The 19,979-nt window shown below is 34.5% G+C and overlaps 1 protein-coding gene across 2 annotated transcripts in view; it reads left to right on the top strand.

Moving 5' to 3' along the window:
- STPG2 (sperm tail PG-rich repeat containing 2) overlaps nucleotides 1-19,979 on the top strand; it is a 422,672-nt gene that overhangs the window by 215,363 nt on the left and 187,330 nt on the right. For both annotated transcript variants that reach the window (XM_054688086.1, XM_054688085.1), the window contains exon 11: nucleotides 19,092-19,251. In XM_054688086.1, coding sequence (XP_054544061.1) covers nucleotides 19,092-19,251 — 160 coding nt within the window. The remainder of the gene's footprint in view (nucleotides 1-19,091; nucleotides 19,252-19,979) is intronic.

Here is a 19,979-nt window from a genome sequence, read left to right as displayed (position 1 = left end):
TGGAGTCGCCCGTTTATCTTCCGTATCCCAGTTCTCACTGAGATCTGCTGCTTTTCCTCCCTATTGCCTTTTTTTTAAATGGGAGATCTTACTCGCAGCATTTCCTAGCTGCCATGTTCTCAATTTGTTGACACAATTTTAAATAATGCAGATTTGGAAATCTGGAAATTAATGGAGTAAATATATGTTTGTGGAAATAGTAAGAGATCAACAGCTATTTTTTTCTGACAGTCCCAGTGTACAATTTGTTGTTTGTAATTGGGTTGTACAATCTATCTGTCACCAGATGAAAAATTATATATATATATATATATATATATATTAAATATTTTATTTTATATAATTCTTACATCTTTTTCATCTTTGCACAATGTATGCATTTTCATTTTGGTTATATTCCCCTTACAATTGTGCCCCCCCCCCCTTATTTTGACTCTAGTCCTTCCTTTCCCTGCCCCTCCCCCACAGTGTTTATAGTTGCTGGTTTATAGTTGCTTGTTGATTTTGATTTTTACTTTGTAGTGATTAATCTTTTTCCTGGACTCTTATTTAGGTTTTCTAAATTCCTGCTATGAGTGAGACCATCTGGTATTTTTCTTTTTCTTTCTGACTTATATCGCTGAGCATGATCCCATCTAGCTCCATCCATGTTGCTGCAAACTGCATGTGTTTATCTTTTTTGGTTGCTGAGTAATATTCCATTGGGTATATGTACCATATTTTCTTGATCCAGTTATCTATTTTTGGGCATTTGGGTTGTTTCCATAGCTTAGCTATTGTAAATAGTGTGGACTGCATCTCTTTCTCTATCTAGACAATGTTCCAGTCTTGTTGGTTCATGCCTCTTCTGTCTTAATCACAGTTTCTCTCTGCATTCTTTGTCTTTTTTCTGTCATTACCTATAGTCTTCTCTGTCTAAATCTATCCATCCTTTCTTTTGGGAGGATGATTTTGCTGAAGTTAGTTCTTGATCAGCTTGAATGTACATATACATAGTTCTACATGATTTCTGGGATGATAAATTGCATCTAAATTAGAAACTCATGCCATTTACAGCAACATGGATGGGACTAGAAGGAATTATGCTCAGTGAAAGGAGCTAGAAGGAAAAAGAAAAATATCGGATGGTTTCACTTATAGCAGGAATGTAGTGGAATGAAATAAGACATCAGTGTAAAAAAATAATAACAGTACAAAACACAACAATGCAAAAATGGACAATTATATATGAGAGACAATTATAAATCAGAGACATACAGCAGGGAAGGAGGAGGGAGATAGATCGGAGGGAGGGGTCTGTGGTGATATGCACGGGTGCCTTGGTGAAGGAAAATCTATGGGGACTACTCCTGAGGGGGTTTGGGGAAGCAAATATTATTTAAAATTGAACAATGATGTAAAATAATAATAATAATAATAATAATATAAAAAAATAAAGTAATAAGGGCCTCCCCAGTGGTGCAGTGGTTGAGCACTTGGTTGTGAAGCTGCCTGCAGCCTCTGCAGCACCGGTTTGATCCCTGGCCTCTGGGTGAGGATCCCACATGTTGTGCAGACCTCTCCTGCTGCCTGCTGCTCCCCTCCACATTGTACTTCATCAGTCTGCCTGTTCTGCTCTCTGCTCTGGCTCTGGTGAGTTCTCTCACCCTCCTGCCCTTCTGACTGTACTGAGTGCTTGTATAAATAAATAAATAAAAAATCTTTAAAAAATAAAATAATAAATTAGAAACAGGAGCATTGTAGAAAAAACAATATACAACATACTTTTAATATGTAAGGCAAATTAAAACACTATATGTTTAAAATACATGAAAAACATAATGTTATTTTAGTTGAATGAATAAATCTACTATTACAGGTGTACTAAGTTCAAACATGAGAGGGAAAGTTTTGAGGTAGACTGATACTGATTAATTCATTCAATAGTTCATTAGGTCATATATGCACTCATTGATTAAAGTATCCATTCATCATTTACTTGCAATCACTGAGGATACAATGAACAAAACATTATGTGGACACTCAAGAAGCTTGAAGACTTATGGGGATGAATGATGCTAAACATAATTTAACACTTGTTTCATTTTAAGTATAACAACTGCCATAAAGTTCTATTCTGAAAAGCTTATCACAAGAAATCTGACAAAGCAAATGGATTCAGGGAAAATTGGATACCCACATGATGAACAAGAAAACAAAGTCATGGGTCAAATTAGATTTTGAAAGAGATACTATAATGTCCTGGTAATTATTTTAGAAGTAAGTTGAATTTGTTTCACAGTTTTAGTGTCTTCAAATGCTGGTTGCCTGCCTCATTTTATTCTTTACTAACAGAATCCAATTTTATTTAGAAAAATAACGTGCCCAGGCAAAACAAACATTTTTGGTTAGGTTTCTGTATATAATTGTAGGGTGGTTATTTGACACAGTTTTAACTACTGTAAGAAAGCAAAAGTAATTGTATTGTGCTTCTAGGGAAGTTCCTCAGAGAAGATTGTTTCAGGTTTTTTTTTTTCTTTCCCTTCAATTTTGGAATGAGAACGTTATGACAGTGACTATAGTCAATATCTTGAGAACATAAAAATGAGGGTAAAATTACAAATAGAGTACAGTAGAAAGCATGAAAGCTCTAGATACCCGGTGTTATTGTGACCCCTTCATTGTGCTAGACATATATACTTTTTGATTTGGGGCAATTAGGGGAAAATTAATTTACAAATATGTAGGGTAAATGGAATATTTTCTGAAGAAATCTTGTCTTATCATCGAATGCCTTTCTCCTCTAATATTGAGAAAGAAATGAATATTTAAATAAATATAGTATATTTGTTTAATTGCTATTTATGTGTTTATAGAAACAATAAGTAATAAAAGAACTGAAAAATGAAGGTTATAATTTATGCTAGGTTAATCAAGAATGCTTTGTGGAAGAGGTTCCACTTGAACTGAATCTTACACTTGTAAATTTGCCTTCACATTTGTGGGTAATTTGGTGATGGGTATGCTGGAGAGACAGATATCTGAAGAAGTTTGAGACTATTTCTTTAAATCATATACACTATTTAAATAAATGTTACCTCAATAAAATAAATTAAAATAAAAAAACTTTGAATGCCATGATTAATTTTCTGAATTGTTTCCCCATAGTTACCCAGGAGCCAATGAATATTTCTAGCAAATTTTTATCCATGTTTTCAGTATAACTCATTTACTATGTGATGCAGTTGTATTGAGAGTAGAAGACCTACATGTTAAAGAGGTAGTTGTCAGGCAGTATTTTGGAGAGCCCATACCAGGATCTTTCTGGTAGTAAAGGAAAGGGAGAGATAAAGAGAAGTTGCCGTGGACAGCTTTAATGATTTTTTAGATCTGGGAGAGAAAGATGAAGAAATGTGAAAGAAGCAGGGTATTTTTATTTAGTCCTGGTTAAATAAAGAATTATTATAGGTAGGTAAGAAAGGACAGATGTTTGTGTAGTTGGGGAAGGGAAGAAGATGGGTTTTCTTTCAAGGCTGTCTGAAAATAATGAGGTAGAAATGTCCTGAAAAAAACTGGAAATGTGTGATTCAAGTGTTAATTGTGTAATGTTGTATTTGAAAAATAGGTGAAATCAATGATTTTATTGCCTGCACACATTTTATTTTATTTCACATATCAGTACTTTTTGTTATTTTTAACTTAGCCTTGAAGTATCATATTTTGGCTGACAACTTTAGTCTTTACATGAAATAGCATTAAGATAAAGGGTCCTTTGGGTAAATACCTAGGAGTGGAATTGCTGGATCCTGTGGAAGCTCTATGTTTAGTAGGTCCAGAAATCTCCACACAGCTCTCCATAGTGGTTGGACCAGTTTGCACTCCCACCAACAGTGTAGAAGAGTTCCTTTTTCTCCACAACCTCGCCAACATTTGTTGTTGCTAGTTTTTTTAATATGTGCCATTCTCACTGGTGTAAGATGGTATCTCATGGTAGTTTTGATTTGCATTTCCCTGATTGCAAGTGATGTTGAACATTTTTTCATATGCCTGTTGGCCATTCGCATTTCCTCTTCAGAGAAGTTTCTTTTTAGCTCCTCTGTCCATTTTTTGACTGGATTATTTTCTTTGTTGTTGTTGAGTCTCATCAGCTCTTTGCAGATTTTTGTGATCAGTCCTTTATCATTAGTGTTGTGTGCCAAAATTTTCTCCCAGTTGGTGGGGTTTCTCTTTGTTTTTGTTATTGTCTCTTTTGCTGTGCAGGGGTCAGAATGGGGGGATTGCAAATGTATGAGGAATATAAAAATAAAATTTATTAATTAAAAAAAATAAAAAATAAAAATAAAAAATAAAATACCAAGCTTTCAAAAAAAAAAAAAAAGATAAAGGGTCTTAACCAGTGGTCCAGGAGAATATGGGAAATAAAATGAATATTTCCTATTTTTCCATCACTTATAATTAACGTTATTATGCCTTTTTCTCCAAAATAGCTTTTATTCTTTTTTAAGTTATATATTTAAGGAGTTATGTGTTTAAAATGATGTATGTTAGGAATGCTGAAAAATGACAATGGTAACATGTTCTTAATTAGAATTTGTATATGCAAAACAAAGAAAATTTGATTAACATCTGAAATGCTTTTCAAAAAGCCAAAAGCAAACAACTTGGGTAAACTACTTTATTTGTAAACTACTTTAATTTTCTTCATGTTCAGGCAAATTTCACCACATTTATAATCTTTAAAATTTTCATCATATAATTTTGATTAATTTTTTTGATTTAAAGCTTTTACTGAATTTTTCCTTAAACTCTTTAATGCATTTCACTGATATCACACGTTTCATAATAAAAATGCTCTAAATGATTTTTTTTTTTTTAAAGTGACAGTCTTTTTTTTATTTATTTATTTGTTTGTTTTGTTTATACAAGCACTGGGTACAGTCAGAAGCGCGGGAGGGTGAGAGAATCCACCAGAGCCAGAGCGGGGAGCAGAACAGGCAGAAGGACCGAAGTACACTGCTGAGGGGAGCAGCGGGCGGCAGGAGAGGTCTGCGCGCCATGTGGGACCCTCCTCCGGTGGCCGGGAAGCAGCCGGGGATCGAACTGGCGCCGCAGAGGCCGCGGGCAGCTTCGCAACCCAGCGCTCAACCGCTGCGCCACCGGGGAGGCCCGCTCTAAATGATTTTTAAATAATTAGATATTGTTGTGTAACCATCCCAGGGCTGTAGGTTCACCATATATTCTAACAATTTAAAAGAAAATTATGGGTTCATTGTCATCATCTTTAAAGGTTTTAATAGGGAGCAGGGGAAACCAGCCAGCAGGGAGACAACAACTTGAGCTTCCTACCCCAGGGTGTTATAGCCTTTTTATCCCTTCCCTCCTAGGCACAGATGTGCATAATCATCGGAGAGGTATAATACTGCAGAGGCCAGTCATAGAGACTAATGACAGAAGGGTGTGAAAAACCCTGATAACTCATTTACCCTACAGATATATAATTTTAAAGTAAAATTTTAGACTAGAATATAATTAACATTTAAATAAAAACTAGAATATTTCTCCAAAACATAAATTTTATTTCAGCCCAAATCAGTTTTTTGTGATTATATTATTATGTTACTTAGCATTATTATATACGTTTATAATCTATTTATATTTACCATTAGAAAAGGAAATGGATGAACATTATTTTATAATTTGAAAGTAGTAGTTTTGGTTTAATTGCCTATAATTTTAATTCTAGCATAGTGTGTGAACTTCTGTCATTTAGCTATTGTCATAAGAGGTGTTCACTATTTCTACAGGCCCATATTCTAGTGAAGTTCATCTCCTAAGTACAAGGTTGTTTCCATTCTTTGGTTTTTGTTTTTGAAGATTTATTTATTTATGCATACAAGAATTGGGGTACAGGCCAGAAGTGTTGGGGATGAGAGGATTCGCCAGAGACAGAGTGGGGGACAGAATAGGCGGATTGACAGAAATACTGCTGAGGGGAGCAGCGGGTGAGTCAGGAGAGGTCTGCTGCACCATGTGGGCATCTCCCTAGCCAGGGATAGAACTTGTGCTGCAGAGGCTGCAGATTGCTTCATAGTCTGTGTCTCAACCCCTTGCGCCACAGGGGAGGCCCAAGGTTGTTTCCATTCTGTCTTGTAGCTCTGTACCTTCCTTTGTGTTGCCTTTCTGAGTTTTTGATAGAGTTTCTGAAGTGCTATTTTTCTTTTTCCATTCAAATCTACCCTGTACAAGTTTTCAGCTTTACTCTTTAGCTCCCTGCCCCATTTAGGTTCAAGATTTGGCAAGTATCTTGAGGAAAAGGCTCAGGCTGTTGCCAGTCCTTGCTCTAGTGTGACTTTGGCTTATGAGCACACTAGATTTCACTGTTTCTCTAACTAAGAGCCTGTTATTTTGCCTGCTCTAAGACTCAGCAAATACTGCATTGTAAATAACTAGTAATGAACTTGGATTCCTGTAGTCTTTAATCCCTCATGCTAGAATATATGATTTTCAATAGCTCCATCAGTTACTTTTGCCCTAAGTAGTAAATACCCATATAGAAGAAACAGTTTTTTTTTTTTTTTAAGTTTTATTTATTTATTTTATACAAGAACTGCGGCACAGACAGATGCGTGGGGGTGTGAGAGGATTCACCAGAGACAGAGCAGGGAACAGAACAGGCAGATCTACTGAAATACACTTGCTGAGGGGAGCAGCGGGCGTGACAGGAGAGGTCTGTGGCGCCATGTGGGACCCTCGCTGGCCAGCCGGAATCGAACTGGTGCTGCAGAGGCTGTGGGCAGCTTCACAGCGCAGGGCTCAACCACCTGCGCCACCGTGGGAGGCCCAGATGAGACAGTTCTTAGTGAGAACTCATATGGGAAGAGGTCTTTCTTCTTTGGTATTTAGTACTTGAAGTTTACTTTGCTTCCACATATCTCTGATATATTTAAAATGATAATTTTAATATTTTGCCATTTTTGCAATATAACAATTGTTTTCCAGAACCTACTTTTTGGAGGAAATCTTGGAATAGCTATTAAAAATAAAATATATTAAGACAAAAGACAAGTTAGGAATAGTCACTATCACTGATCATTTTTTAAAAACCTAATTTACATTAATAATGTGTTAAATTTAATTGTATCCACAAGTCCATAGATATGTTGAAGGAAACTAATGGCATAACTACAAGGAGAAATGGACAAACTGAACATTACAGATAAATTTGGGTGCCTTAGTGCCAGGCATAGTGTGGTAACATACATCTGCAGGTTGTGATATTATACATCTAAATCATATATAGTCAATATTCTAAGTCAATATTGCCTTAATCAAAAAATTAAATAAAATGAATGCTCTTGAAAAAAGTAAACATTAACCTATTCTAGGGAAACTACCACTGTGTGATGTTACTAATTCAGGAAAAATGAGAAATTGCATAAACAAATATCAAAAAATGTAAAGAAGGACTTCACCTAAGATTCTTTTTTTGTTATTATTATTTTATTTTATATATTTCTTACATTTTTTCATTTTTGTAAAATGTATGCATTTTCTTCTTGGTTATAGTCCCTGTGAAAATCCTACCACCCATTCATCCGTGAACCATCACCATGATCCCTTGTGCTCTTCCCACCCTTGTTTTGATCCTACTCCCTTCTCCCCCACTGTAGGATGTCTCTGGTTTATTGTTGCTTGTTGATTTTCATTTTTACTTTATTATAATTATTTTCCCCCCTGCCCAATCCCTTATTTGGATCCTCTACATTCCTCCTATAAGTGAGACCATCTGATATTTTTCTTTTTCTTTCTGGCTTATTTCACTGAGCATTATCCCTTCCAGCTCCATCCATGTCACTGAAAATGGCATGAGTTTATCTTTTTTGATTGCTGAGTAATATTCCATTGTGTATGTTTACCACATATTCTTGATTCAGTCATCTATTTTTGGGCATTTGGGTTATTTCCATAGTTTATCTGTTGTAAATAGTGCTGCAATGAACATTGGGTTACAGGTGTCCTTTTGAATTAATGTTTTTGTGTCTTTTGGGTAGATCCCTAGGAGTGGAATTGCTCAATCATATGGAAGCTCCAATTTTAGCAGATTGAGGAACCTCCATACAGCTTTCCTTAGTGGTTGCACCAGGTTGCATTCCCACTAGAAGTGCAGGAGGGTCCTTTTTCTCCACATCTTGCCAACATTTGTTTTTGCTAGTTTTTTTTTTTTTTTAATATGTGCCATTTTCACTGGTGTAAGATGATATCTCATTGTGGTTTTGATTTGCATTTCCCTGATTGGAAGTGATGTTAAACATTTTATCATATGCCTTTTGGACATTTGCATTTCCTCTTTGGAGAAGTTTCTTTTGCTCTTCTGTCCATATTTTTGACTGGGTTATTTACTTTATTTTTGTTGAGTATCATCAGCTCTTTGTAGATTTTTATGATCAGTCCCTTATTATTAATTATGTGTACAAAAATTTTCTCCCAGTAAATGGGGTGTCTCTTTGATTTGATTAATGTCTCTTTTGCTGTGCAGAAGCTCTTTAATTTGATGAAGTCCCAGCTGAAAGAAAATCAGTCTCTAGAACCCAACAACAACATGACATAGCTTTTCTTTCTATCAGATAAAGAATTCAAAACTGCCATAATTAACTGAATCAAAGAATTATAGCAATACTTAGAATAATACAGAGAAAAATTAGAAAACCAGATGAAAATATATAAGAAAACTAAAAAAAGGAAAAAAAAGGATATGAGTAACACATAGAACAGAAGAATAAATTTGAATCTAAAATAAAAAAAAAAATCATAGAACTGCAATATGTATAAATATAAATGGAGGAGGTAAAAAAAATCTGGAAAAAGTTGTGAAAGTAGAATAGACCAAATGGAAAACTATATCAGTAATCTTGAAGATATAGATTTGAGCAGAAACAAAATAGTGAGATCCAAAGAAAAAAGAACAAAGAAATATATCAAAAATTATCTAGCATCATAAAGAAAGGAAATAGGAGTCATAAAAATCCCAGAAGAGAAGAAAGAGAAGGGAGTTGAAAATTTTATTTAAATAAATTATAAAAGGAAATATCCTGAAACTGAAGAAGGAAATTAAATTTAGAAATACAGGAAGATAAGTGGACATAAAACTACCTAAATAAGGTAATCTCTAACAAGTCACAGAGTAGTGAAACTCCCAGGAGTCCAAGACAAAGAAAAAATAATGAATTTAATAGGTGGGAACAACTAAACTACAAATTTACACTGATTAACCTCAGACTTTGAGGAGGCAAAACTAGGGCAAGAAGAGAATGGAGTGTGATATTCAAAGTACTTAAAGAAAAAAAAATGCAGCCAAGAATACTTTATCCTGCAAAACACTCATCCCTATATGAGAGAGAAGTAAGGACTTTCTCAGAAAAACAAGATCTTTAGGAATTTGAGGAACATTATGATTAAAAACCAACTCAAGAAAAGAAAACAAAGAACTGAACAGGGAATTGAATAGAATCACAAACAAAAAAAAATGAACAAAATGGCAAAAAAAGACTTCTACATATCCATAATCACTCCTAGATATCCATAATCAGTGATCCATAATCACTGATGTCCATTGATGTCCACAGGGTGTCATGTTGGACTAGGAAACAGAATCAAATTTTCTGTGGCCTCCAGGAAACATGCCTAGTGCTAACGACAAACACAGACTGAATTGTTGGAAAACACTTCTATAAGGAAATGGCACCCAAAGGAAAGCAGGGACAGCCATACTTAGATCAGATAAGATGGACTTTCCAGCTGAAAAAGTTGATGGAGATAAGGATGGACACTATATAATGATCAAGGGGACAATACATCCAGGAAGACAGCATTCATCAATATATACTCACCAAATGAAGGAAGACCAAAATATATTAGATAATCACTTTTGAATCTGAAAACAGATATTGTATATGTGGTAGGAGACGTCAACACTTCAATCTTACTAATGGAAAGATCACAAGACAAAAAACAAAGAAGGAAAAATTGCCCTAAAGAAGATGTAGACCTCAGAGGCTTCTCCAGGATTGACCACATACTGACTACAACATAAATATCAACAAGTACATGAAGATTGAAATATTACCAAATATATTCTCTGACCATAACACTATCAAACTAGAAACAATTACAAAAAGAATGTAGGAGATCCTCTATTATGTGGCTACTGAACAACACACTACTGCAAAAAGAATGTAGGAAAGGGCCTCCCTGGTGGTTTAAGAGGTTAAGACGCAACCTCTGAAGCTATCTGCAGCCTCTGCAGCATGAGTTCGATCCCTGCCAGAGAGAAGCCCACATGGCACAGCAGACCTCTCCTGGCTCGCCCACTGCTCCCCTTAGCAGTGTATTTCAGTCAGTCTACCTGTTCTGTTCCCCACTCTGTCTCTGGTGAATCCTCTCACCCCCAACACCTCTGGCCCATACCCCAGGTCTTGTATGCATAAATAAATAAATCTTTCAAAAAAAAAAAAAAAGAATGTAGGAAATCCTTTCATGTGTGGAGACTGGCCAAAACACTACTGATAGAACTGGGTTATTAAGGAAATCAATGAAGAAATAAAAAAAGTACCTTGAGAAAAATGATGGTGAGGACACAACTTTCCGGAAGGTCTAACCAAGAAACAACAAAGAAACCAAAGCAACAGTCTAATCTCTCCTTTCAAGGAACTAGAAAAAGAAGGAAAAATAAACAAAAACAAAACAACACAACTAGAAGGAAAGAAATCATTAAAATTAAAACTAAAATAAATGAAATAGGAGTAAAAAAGACAGCCTAAAAGATTAATGAAACACAAAGCTGGTTCCTTGAAAAAACACCACATTCCCTTGTGCTGTCCCCTATCCCAATTTATACCACTCTCCACAACCATTCCCTTTTCGCCTTTTCGGGGATTGTCTTTGACCCTTTGTTGTTGTTTGTTTTTTTTTTTTTTTTTTTTGCATTCCAATTATAAGGGAAACCATCATATTTTTATTTTTCCATCTGTCTTATTTTGCTTAGCATCAACCCTTCCAGTTCTATCCGTGTTGCTGTAAATGGCATGAATCTATCTTTTTTGATTGTTGAGTAGTAGTATAATGTGCATATATACCAGATATCCTTGATCAGTTCATCTGTTTTGGGTCATTTAGGTTGCTTCTGTATCTTGGTTACTTTAAATAGTGTTGCAATAAACATAAGGTTGCAGATATTCTTTTAAATCACTGTTGTTGTATTTTTTGGACAGATTCCTAGGAGTGCAATAGCTTGGTCCTCTTGCAGATCCATTCTAAGTGTTCTGAGGAAACTCCACACAGGTTGATAGTGTCTGGACCAATTTATATTCACACCAGCAGTGTAAGAAGTAGGTTCCATTTTCACCACATCTACACCAGCATTTGTTTCTAGTTTTTGTTTTGTTTTGTTTTTTAATATGGGCCATTCTCACAGAGGTGAAGTAGTATCTCATTTTTTAAAAAGATTTATTTATTTATTTTATACAAGAACTGGGGTGCAGGCCAGATGCGCTGGAGGGTGTAGAGGAATCACGAGAGACAGAGCAGGGAACAGAACAGGCAGACTGACAAAATACACTGCTGAGGGGAGCAGTGGGTGCAACAGGAGAGGTCTGCCGCGCCATGTGGGACCCTCGCTGGCCACCTGGGATCGCACTGGTGCTGTAGAGGCTGCTGACAGCCTGCGCCACCAGGGGAGTCCCTCATTTTGGTTTTGACTTGCAATTCCCTGAAGACAACTGAGGATGAACATTTTTTTCATATACCCATTAACCACTGCATTTCTTCCTTGAAAGCATGTCTGTTCATTTTTGATTAGTTTGTTTGATTTGTTGTTGAGTTGTGAGAACACTTTGTAGATGTCCAATAGTATCTTATCAGATGTATGGTGTGCAAATATTTTCTCCCATTCAGTATGGTGTCTCTTTGTTTTAGTCCATTCACTGTACAGACATTTTCTTAGTTTGATATAGTACCAGCTGTTCATATTCTCCTTTGTTTCCCCTGCTTAGGAGACACTTCCTGAAATTTATGTCATGGTGAGTTTTTGCCCGTCTTTTCTTCTATATATTTTATGGTTTCACATATTATATCCAAGTATTTTATCCATTTTGAGATTTTTTTTTTTGCATGGTGTGAGATAGCTGTCTAGTTTCAGTTTTCTACATGTGGCAGTCCAGTTTATCCATTATAATTCATTGAAGAGACTTCCCTTGCTCCAGTATACCTTCTTTGCTCATCTGTCATAGATTACTATTCCAAATATGTGTGGTTTCATTTCTATGATTTCAATTTTATTCCATTGGTCTGTGTGTGTGTTGTTCCAGTACCAGGCCATTTTAATTATTCTGGTTTTGTAGGATAGGTTAAAATCTGGAAGGATAATACTCCCATTCTTCTACTTTTTACTGAAGAGAGCTTTAGCTATTTGTAGTCTTGTGATTCCACAAAGATTTCAGCAATATTTATTCCATTTCTTTGAATGTACCATTGCAGTATTTTACTGGAATTATATTGAACAGTAAATTGCTTGCTGTAGGATGGCCATTTTGATAATGTTGATTATTCCAATCCATGAGCAGTGAATATCTTTCCATCTTTTTTTGACTTCCTTTATCTCTTTAGACAATATTTCATATTTTTTCTTGCATAGGTACTTAACCTCAATTGTTATATTTATCCTTATCTATGTTATTTTTTAAATATTATTGTAAATTTTCTTAATTTCTTCATTTCAGGCTGATTGTTTCCTATAGCAAGGAAACTTTTTATGTATTTATTTTTTTTTATCCTGCTACTATACTGAAGTGGTTTTTTAATTAATTTTTCCATGGATTATTTTTAGGGTTTGCTCTATATAATATCACATTATCTGCAAGCAATGATAGTTTTTTTTTTTCAATTTAAATTTATTTTATGTCTTTCTCTTGCCTAATTCCTTGCTAGTACTCCTAGTACTATGCTGAAAAGTAGTGTTGAGAGTAGACATCCTATCTTGGACCACAGTTATTGGAAATGATTCTGTTTTTCTCCATTGAGAATGATGCTTGCTGTCCATTTGTTATATGTGACATTTATTATGTTGAGATAAGTTCATTTTACCCCAAGATTTTCTAGGGTGATCATCATACATGGATGTTGATTTGTTTTCTCAGCATCTATTGATATGATCATATGTATTTTATCTTTCTTTTTGTTGATGTGTTGAATTATCTTCACTGACTTTTTTTAAAAAGATTTATTTATTTATTTATTTATACAAGCACTGGGTACGGTCAGATGTGCGGGAGGGTGAGAGAATTCACCAGAGCCAGAGTGGGGAGCAGAACAGGCAGATTGTCGAAGTGCACTGCTGAGGGGAGCAGTTGGCACAGCAGGAGAGGTCTGCGCACCATATGGGACCCTCGCCAGCGGCCAGGGATCGAAACAGTGCTGCAGAGGCTGTGGGCAGCTTCCCAGCCCAGCACTCAACTACTGTGCCACTGGGAAGGCCCTTCACTGACTTTTGGAGAGTGAACCATCCTTACATCTGTGGAATGAAGCCCAGTTTGTCAAGGTATGTAATCCTTAAAATTCAGGGCCTTCCTGGTGGCTCAGGCAGTTGAGGACAGTACTGTGAAACTGTCTGCTGCCTTGCAGGGTGGGTTTGATCCTGCCCAGCCAGGGAGATACCCACATGGTGCGGGAGACCTCTCCTGTCTCACCCACCGCTCCCCTCAGCAGTGTATTTCAGTCAGTCTGCCTTCTCTGTTCCCCTCTCTGTCACTGGTAAATCCTCTCACTCTCCTGCACATCTAGCCTGTATCCTGGTTCTTGAACCAGATATTGTCATTTAAAAGGCCCAAAGAGTTCTAAACAAAATATTAGCAGATAATCCTATACCAAGTGACATAATAATAAGTTTGTCAAGAACCAACAATAGTGGCAGAATACAGAAGAAAAGAAAAAAAAAATGTAACCTATAAGGGAATGCCAAATGATTACAATTTAAAAAGAACAACAACAACAACAGCACATTAAAAGTACAAAAGCACTGGAAAGGGATATTTAAAACACTCATAGAAAAAGATTTTCAGCTCAGAATCCTCTAACCATCACGATTAACAATCAAGATAGAATGAAGACTAAGACACTTGACTAAAACTTAAAATTTGAATGAATTTATAATACCAAGACACATACGAAATAAATCCTAAGAGAATTATAATAGAAAGTTTATAAGAAATTGCTATTAATAACTTTATACCATTAAATTCAATAATGATGAAGAAATAAAATGGATAAATTTTAGACCAACATAATATACCAAGACTAACCTAAGAAGAAACATATGAATGGAACAAGCCAATTTACAAAAATGGAAATTGAAGCATAAAATATCTTCTGAAAACAAAAGCCCAGGACCAGATGACTTTACACGTGATAAACTAACACCCACCAGACTCAAATTGTTTTCCAAAATACAAAATGAAGGAATATTTCCTAATTAATTTTATGATGCAAAAATACTAGTGAAATTAAATACTAGTGAAATTAAACAAATACAATGTAAGAAAAAATATAACATCCTTGATAAAAATCAATTATCAGTATTTCATAAGAAATACTGATATACCATGATCAAGTGGGATTCATTAAGGGCTAAAGGATCATTTAATATATGTAAATTAGTTAATACAATGCATCATTAACAAAAGACAAAAAATGTAATATAAATAGATAGATGCATAGAAGGCATTTGATGAGATACAATACCCATTTGTAATAAATCTCTATATAAGATGGGTATAGAAATAGCCTACTTCAATATCTAAAAGGACAGATATCACAAATCAATAAAGCCTGAAATCTAGCACAAGTCAAGGATGCTAGTTGGCACCCTTTTATTTGACTGGAATTAGAGGTTTTGACCACTGCTATCAGAAAAAAACAACAGAAATAAAGGCAATTAAATCAGAAAACAAGAGGAAATAATCACAATTTGCTGATGATATTGCATAATATGTAGTAGACCCTAAAGACCCTATTAAAAAGTTATTACAAACAACAAATGAGCACAGCAATTTGGCAGTCTGCCATATATATATCTGATATATATATATATACATATATACATATATGCATACATACACACATACATATATAAATCCATAGCTTTTTAACATACAAATAACTAATAAGAAACAACAAAAATAATAACTCCAATTATAATCACTTCAAAAAGAATACCTAAGAATCAACAAAAAATGTAAACGACCTATGCAATGAGAGTGACAAGGTGTTACTAAAGGTCTTAGGTAGTGACATAAAGATATGGAAGGATATCTTATGCTCAAGGATGGGGAGAATCAAGTTTAAAATGACAATCTTGCCTCAAATGATATACAAATTTACATAATCTTTATCAAAATTGAGCATTATTTTTCAAATTAACTGAAAAAAATATTTGAAATTTACATGGAACCACAAAAAGTCTTGAATTGCAAAAGCAACCTTGAGAGAAGTGAGGAATCCTGTTAACTAATTTCAAACTTAGTTATAAAGCTACAGCATTAGAAGACCTCCCCTGGTGGCTCAGGTGGTTGAGCGCAGCGCTTTGAAGCTGTCCACAGCCTCTGCAGCACCAGTTTGATCCTGGCCAGCCAGTGAGGATCCCACATGGCAAGGCAAACCTCTCTTGTCTCGCCTGCTGCTCCCCTCAGCAATGTATTTCATTAGTCTGCCTGTTTTGTTCCCCGCTCTGTCTCTGGTGAATGCTCTCACCCTCCAGCGCATCTGGCCTGTACCCCGGTTCTTGTGTAAATAAATCTTAAAAAAAAAAAGCTACAGCATTAGAACTAATATAGGACTGCCACAAATATAGACACATGGAGTGATAGAAAAGCATCAAAAGTCCAGAAATAAATTTACATATATATATATACAGCACTTAATCTATGATAAAAGGTACTTGATCATAAAATGAGAAGAGATAGTTTAGTAACTGGTATAGGAAAAATTGGAAAACCTATTATAGAAGAATGAATTTGGGTTATTCAGTAACACCATACACATATATAAACTCCAAATGGGTTAATATTTAAATATCAGACCTGCAATATAAGATTAAATATAAATAAAATACATAAAAGAAACCATTGTCAATCAGTTCTAAAACATAAATGATAAAGATATTCTCAGTGATTGAACCACTATGGAAAGGGAATTAAAAACCCAAAAAAAAAAAAAATGGAATCACCTCAAGTTGAAAAAGTTCTATATAGCTGAAGAAATTGTACTGAATGTAAAAAAAATGTGTCCTTGCAATATATAACTGATAAGGGATTAATAGCCAAGACACATAAAGAACTCTTGCAAATCAAAATCCATATAATTCAATTAGCAATGGGCAGCATATATAAACAGAGAATTCACTGAAGAGATAGCCACAAGGTCAAAATACACATGAGAAAATGTTCATTGTCATTCCTTATAAGAAAGATGAAGATTAAAACCACATCTCACGAGAATGGAATGGCACATATCAAAGACTCCAAATAATTGGTGAAGAGACTGCAGATAAAAATATACCCCATTATATTGTTGGTAGGAAGGTGAACTGATAGACCATTATGGAAAGCAATCTGAAGTTACCTTAAAAATATTAAAAATATAAGTACTGTATGATCCAGTAGTTCTGCTCTTGTACAACTATCCACAGAACATAAAACAATCAACAGAAGTCTTGTTACAATATTCACAGCAGCATTATTTACAATAGCTAGGACAAGGAATCAGTCTAAATCTCCTTCAGAGGATAAATGGATCAAAACTTGTACATATAGTCCCCATACAATTCCCACCCCCTCTTGTTTTTATCCTACTCCCTTCCCCTGTAGTGTGTCTCTGGTTTATAATTGCTTGTGAAAATGCACACATTGTGCAAAAATGAAAAAATGATGTAATAAATATATAAAATTAAAAAAATTAAATAAAATGCAGGTAATAAAAAATACTTGTACATATATATGTTAGAATATTACATAGCCACAAGAAAAGATGAAATGCAAGTATTTTCAGCAAAGTAGAGGGAATTTGAAATAATTGTGTGCAGCAAAGCAAGTCAGAACAAATAAAAACAAATATTGGTCATTCAGATATGTAATAAAAAATGGACAATAGAAAACACTTTCAAAAACTACTGGATATGAAGAAACATCTTGAGGGCTATTAGGTTAAGAGGGAGGAGGGAGAGAAAAGGAAAATGGATCACAAGGGATGGTTATAGAGGAAAATAAAAAATAAAGTTGACTTATAAGGGAAATTTAAAATAAATTGTATAGTTTATAAATTTATAATTTAAATGTATATGGGCAATTAATTTTTTTGTCAGGCTTTCCAAAATACTCTAGGCCTGTATTATGTATTCAGGATGTCTGCGTGCTTTTGCATTATCTTTTACTTGCATTTCACACACCACAGAAGCAGCCCTAAAAGACAGAAAAGTCATCTTTAGAGCTAATGCCATTCTTGCTTTTCCTAGCCATTTCTTACTAAATATATTATTGTTCTGGACAAAAAGAAAATAACTGCTGACATGTATTATTGATTGTGACATTTAGTGTATGACAGAGTTACATCTAAGTTTCACATCTCGTAGTCATTACCTGTACTCCTACCATAATAAGTGCTTCTTTGGAAGTGGAAGATAATTTTGTTGGAATGTGCTTAAGATGAAAATATGGATGTTAGAAATAAGACAGAATATGTTTTATAAAACTTTTCTCCTAGAGGGTTTTAAAAAGTGTGCTATCTCAGTATCTAAATGTATGACATATATGGAATATTGAAGTTCTTCCCTATTATCTTTCATGGGCCCTTGTTCAAAATTGATTTTTTTGCATTGAAATTAGATGTTATATAAAAATAAGATTAGCTAACACTTTTACATAATCAGATACCAATCTAAGTATTTTACTTGTTTTCTTTTAATCCTCACAGCAACCCTATGATGCATGGTATTATATTTGTCAGCTAGAGATGAGGAAACTGATGATCACAGAATTGGCTTGCCTAGTGTTCCACAACCAATGAGGAGTAGATACTTGGAACCCAGGAAGTCAAGTGTTAGAGTCTACCCCCTTAGATTCAATAGACTCTTGCCTACAGAAAATCATTAAAACTTTATAAAGTTTATAATTTATACATAATACAGATGAGCAAATATGATATATATATATATCATATGCTATATTTTAAAATAATTTGTGGTATATGAGTTTAACAAATTTTTATTGAAATAATCAACTACTTGTTTACAAGCTTTATTGTTAGAAAATGCTACTGCATATTTAATTTAGTTTAGAACTATTAACATGGTTAAATAATATCCATGTGGTTTGTGCTGATTAAAATGTTAATAAACCTTTTTGCCAGCTTATGAACAATATGTAGGTATTTGTTTTCACAAGACTTTTCTTTTTGCAAAACAAGCAGTGGCAGCTCTCCTGCCCACCTGTGACTATGCCTCTTGATATTTCCTTTCTCCTTTTCCTAATAAACCTAGCTTTTTAAATTATTAAAAATTTAGTATAACTGCAGACTATATAAAAAGCCATAAAATGATAAAGGGGAAATGATTTAACTTAATTGCACTATGTTGTCAATGAAATAAGGAGTCTCATTTGTAGAATAAATATGTTCTTATTAGAATAGTAAATCAGGGATAATTTTGCTGCTTATGAAAATGAAAAATCATTGCTCTCATTGTTGCAGGAAATTTTATTTGTATATTAAACATAAAAAGGACAGTTTTATTTATGTTGTGGAAGCTATTTTTAAAGGAATATTTAAAAATAATTAAATTAAAAATTTCATAAATCTTTTAATTTTACTTTACATTTTAACAAGTGAATTTGTACTTTTATAAGACAAAATGAAACTAGGGATATTTTTAAATTCTTATTTTTAATTATCAATTGAAGAAAAGTTTTACATTTTTCTACTTATTTCTTAGTGTGAACATCCATACTATAGATATGTTCTATAGATTTTCTATATAAAATATGTACATGTTCATCCCTTGAAATCTTTTACAGGAAATTCCAGCACCAGGCAGCTATGATGTTCAAAAATCATATGAGATGTCCCAAGTGAAACATAACTACATGCCACCCCGTAATTTTGTGGCTAGAATAAAACATTCTTCTTTTCTTAGCACAACTCCTCGGTGTTTAGTCAAAGTGATTGATGGGCCAGGTAAGTGAAAGCATTTCTATGAAAGTAGTAGGAAAAAAAGCTAAGATTTCTAAATTAAAATAGACAACTAAAAGACAGGTATTTATATCTCTCCTTTTAAAAATATTTATTTATTTATGCATGCAAGAGCTGGGGTGCAAGCCAGAAATGTGTGGGTTTAAGGGATTCACCAGAGACAGAGTGAGGAGAAGAACAGGGGGATCTACTGAAATACACTGTTGAAGGGAGCAGTGGGTTAGACAGGAGAGGTTTGCTGTGCCATGTGTGTTAGCTCCCTGGCCAGGAATCCAACTTGTGCTTCAATGGCTGTGTATAGCTTCATAGTGCTGAGACTTAACCCCTTGCACCACCAGGGAGGTCCTACATTTATATCTCTTTTAAGTGTTTATGATTAAAAAAAAAAAAGGAAATCAAAACACTATTCAGTGAAAGATTTTAGATTATTTTTCCCCAACAGCCAGAAGATTAACTTGGATTTTTATGTCTCTCAATTTTATTAAAGACTATTTACCTATTTTACTAAAGCTAATAATATCATCTTAGGGCCCCCTGGTGGTGCAAGGGTTAAGTCTCAGCACTATGAAGCTCTTGACAACCACTGCAACATGAGTTTGATCCCTGACCAGGGAGCTAGTCCACATAGCACAGCAGTCCTCTCCTGTCTCACCTACTTTTCCCTTCAGCAATGTATTTCAGTAGATCTGTCTGTTCTGCTCCCCACTCTGTCT

The sequence above is a fragment of the Talpa occidentalis genome, unplaced genomic scaffold, assembly GCF_014898055.3.
Source record: "Talpa occidentalis isolate TD23 unplaced genomic scaffold, MPIMG_talOcc4v2.1 talOcc4.6, whole genome shotgun sequence".
Lineage (NCBI taxonomy): Eukaryota > Metazoa > Chordata > Mammalia > Eulipotyphla > Talpidae > Talpa > Talpa occidentalis.
The sequence above is the reverse complement of the archived record's forward strand: the minus strand, read 5'-3'. Positions and strand labels throughout refer to the sequence as shown.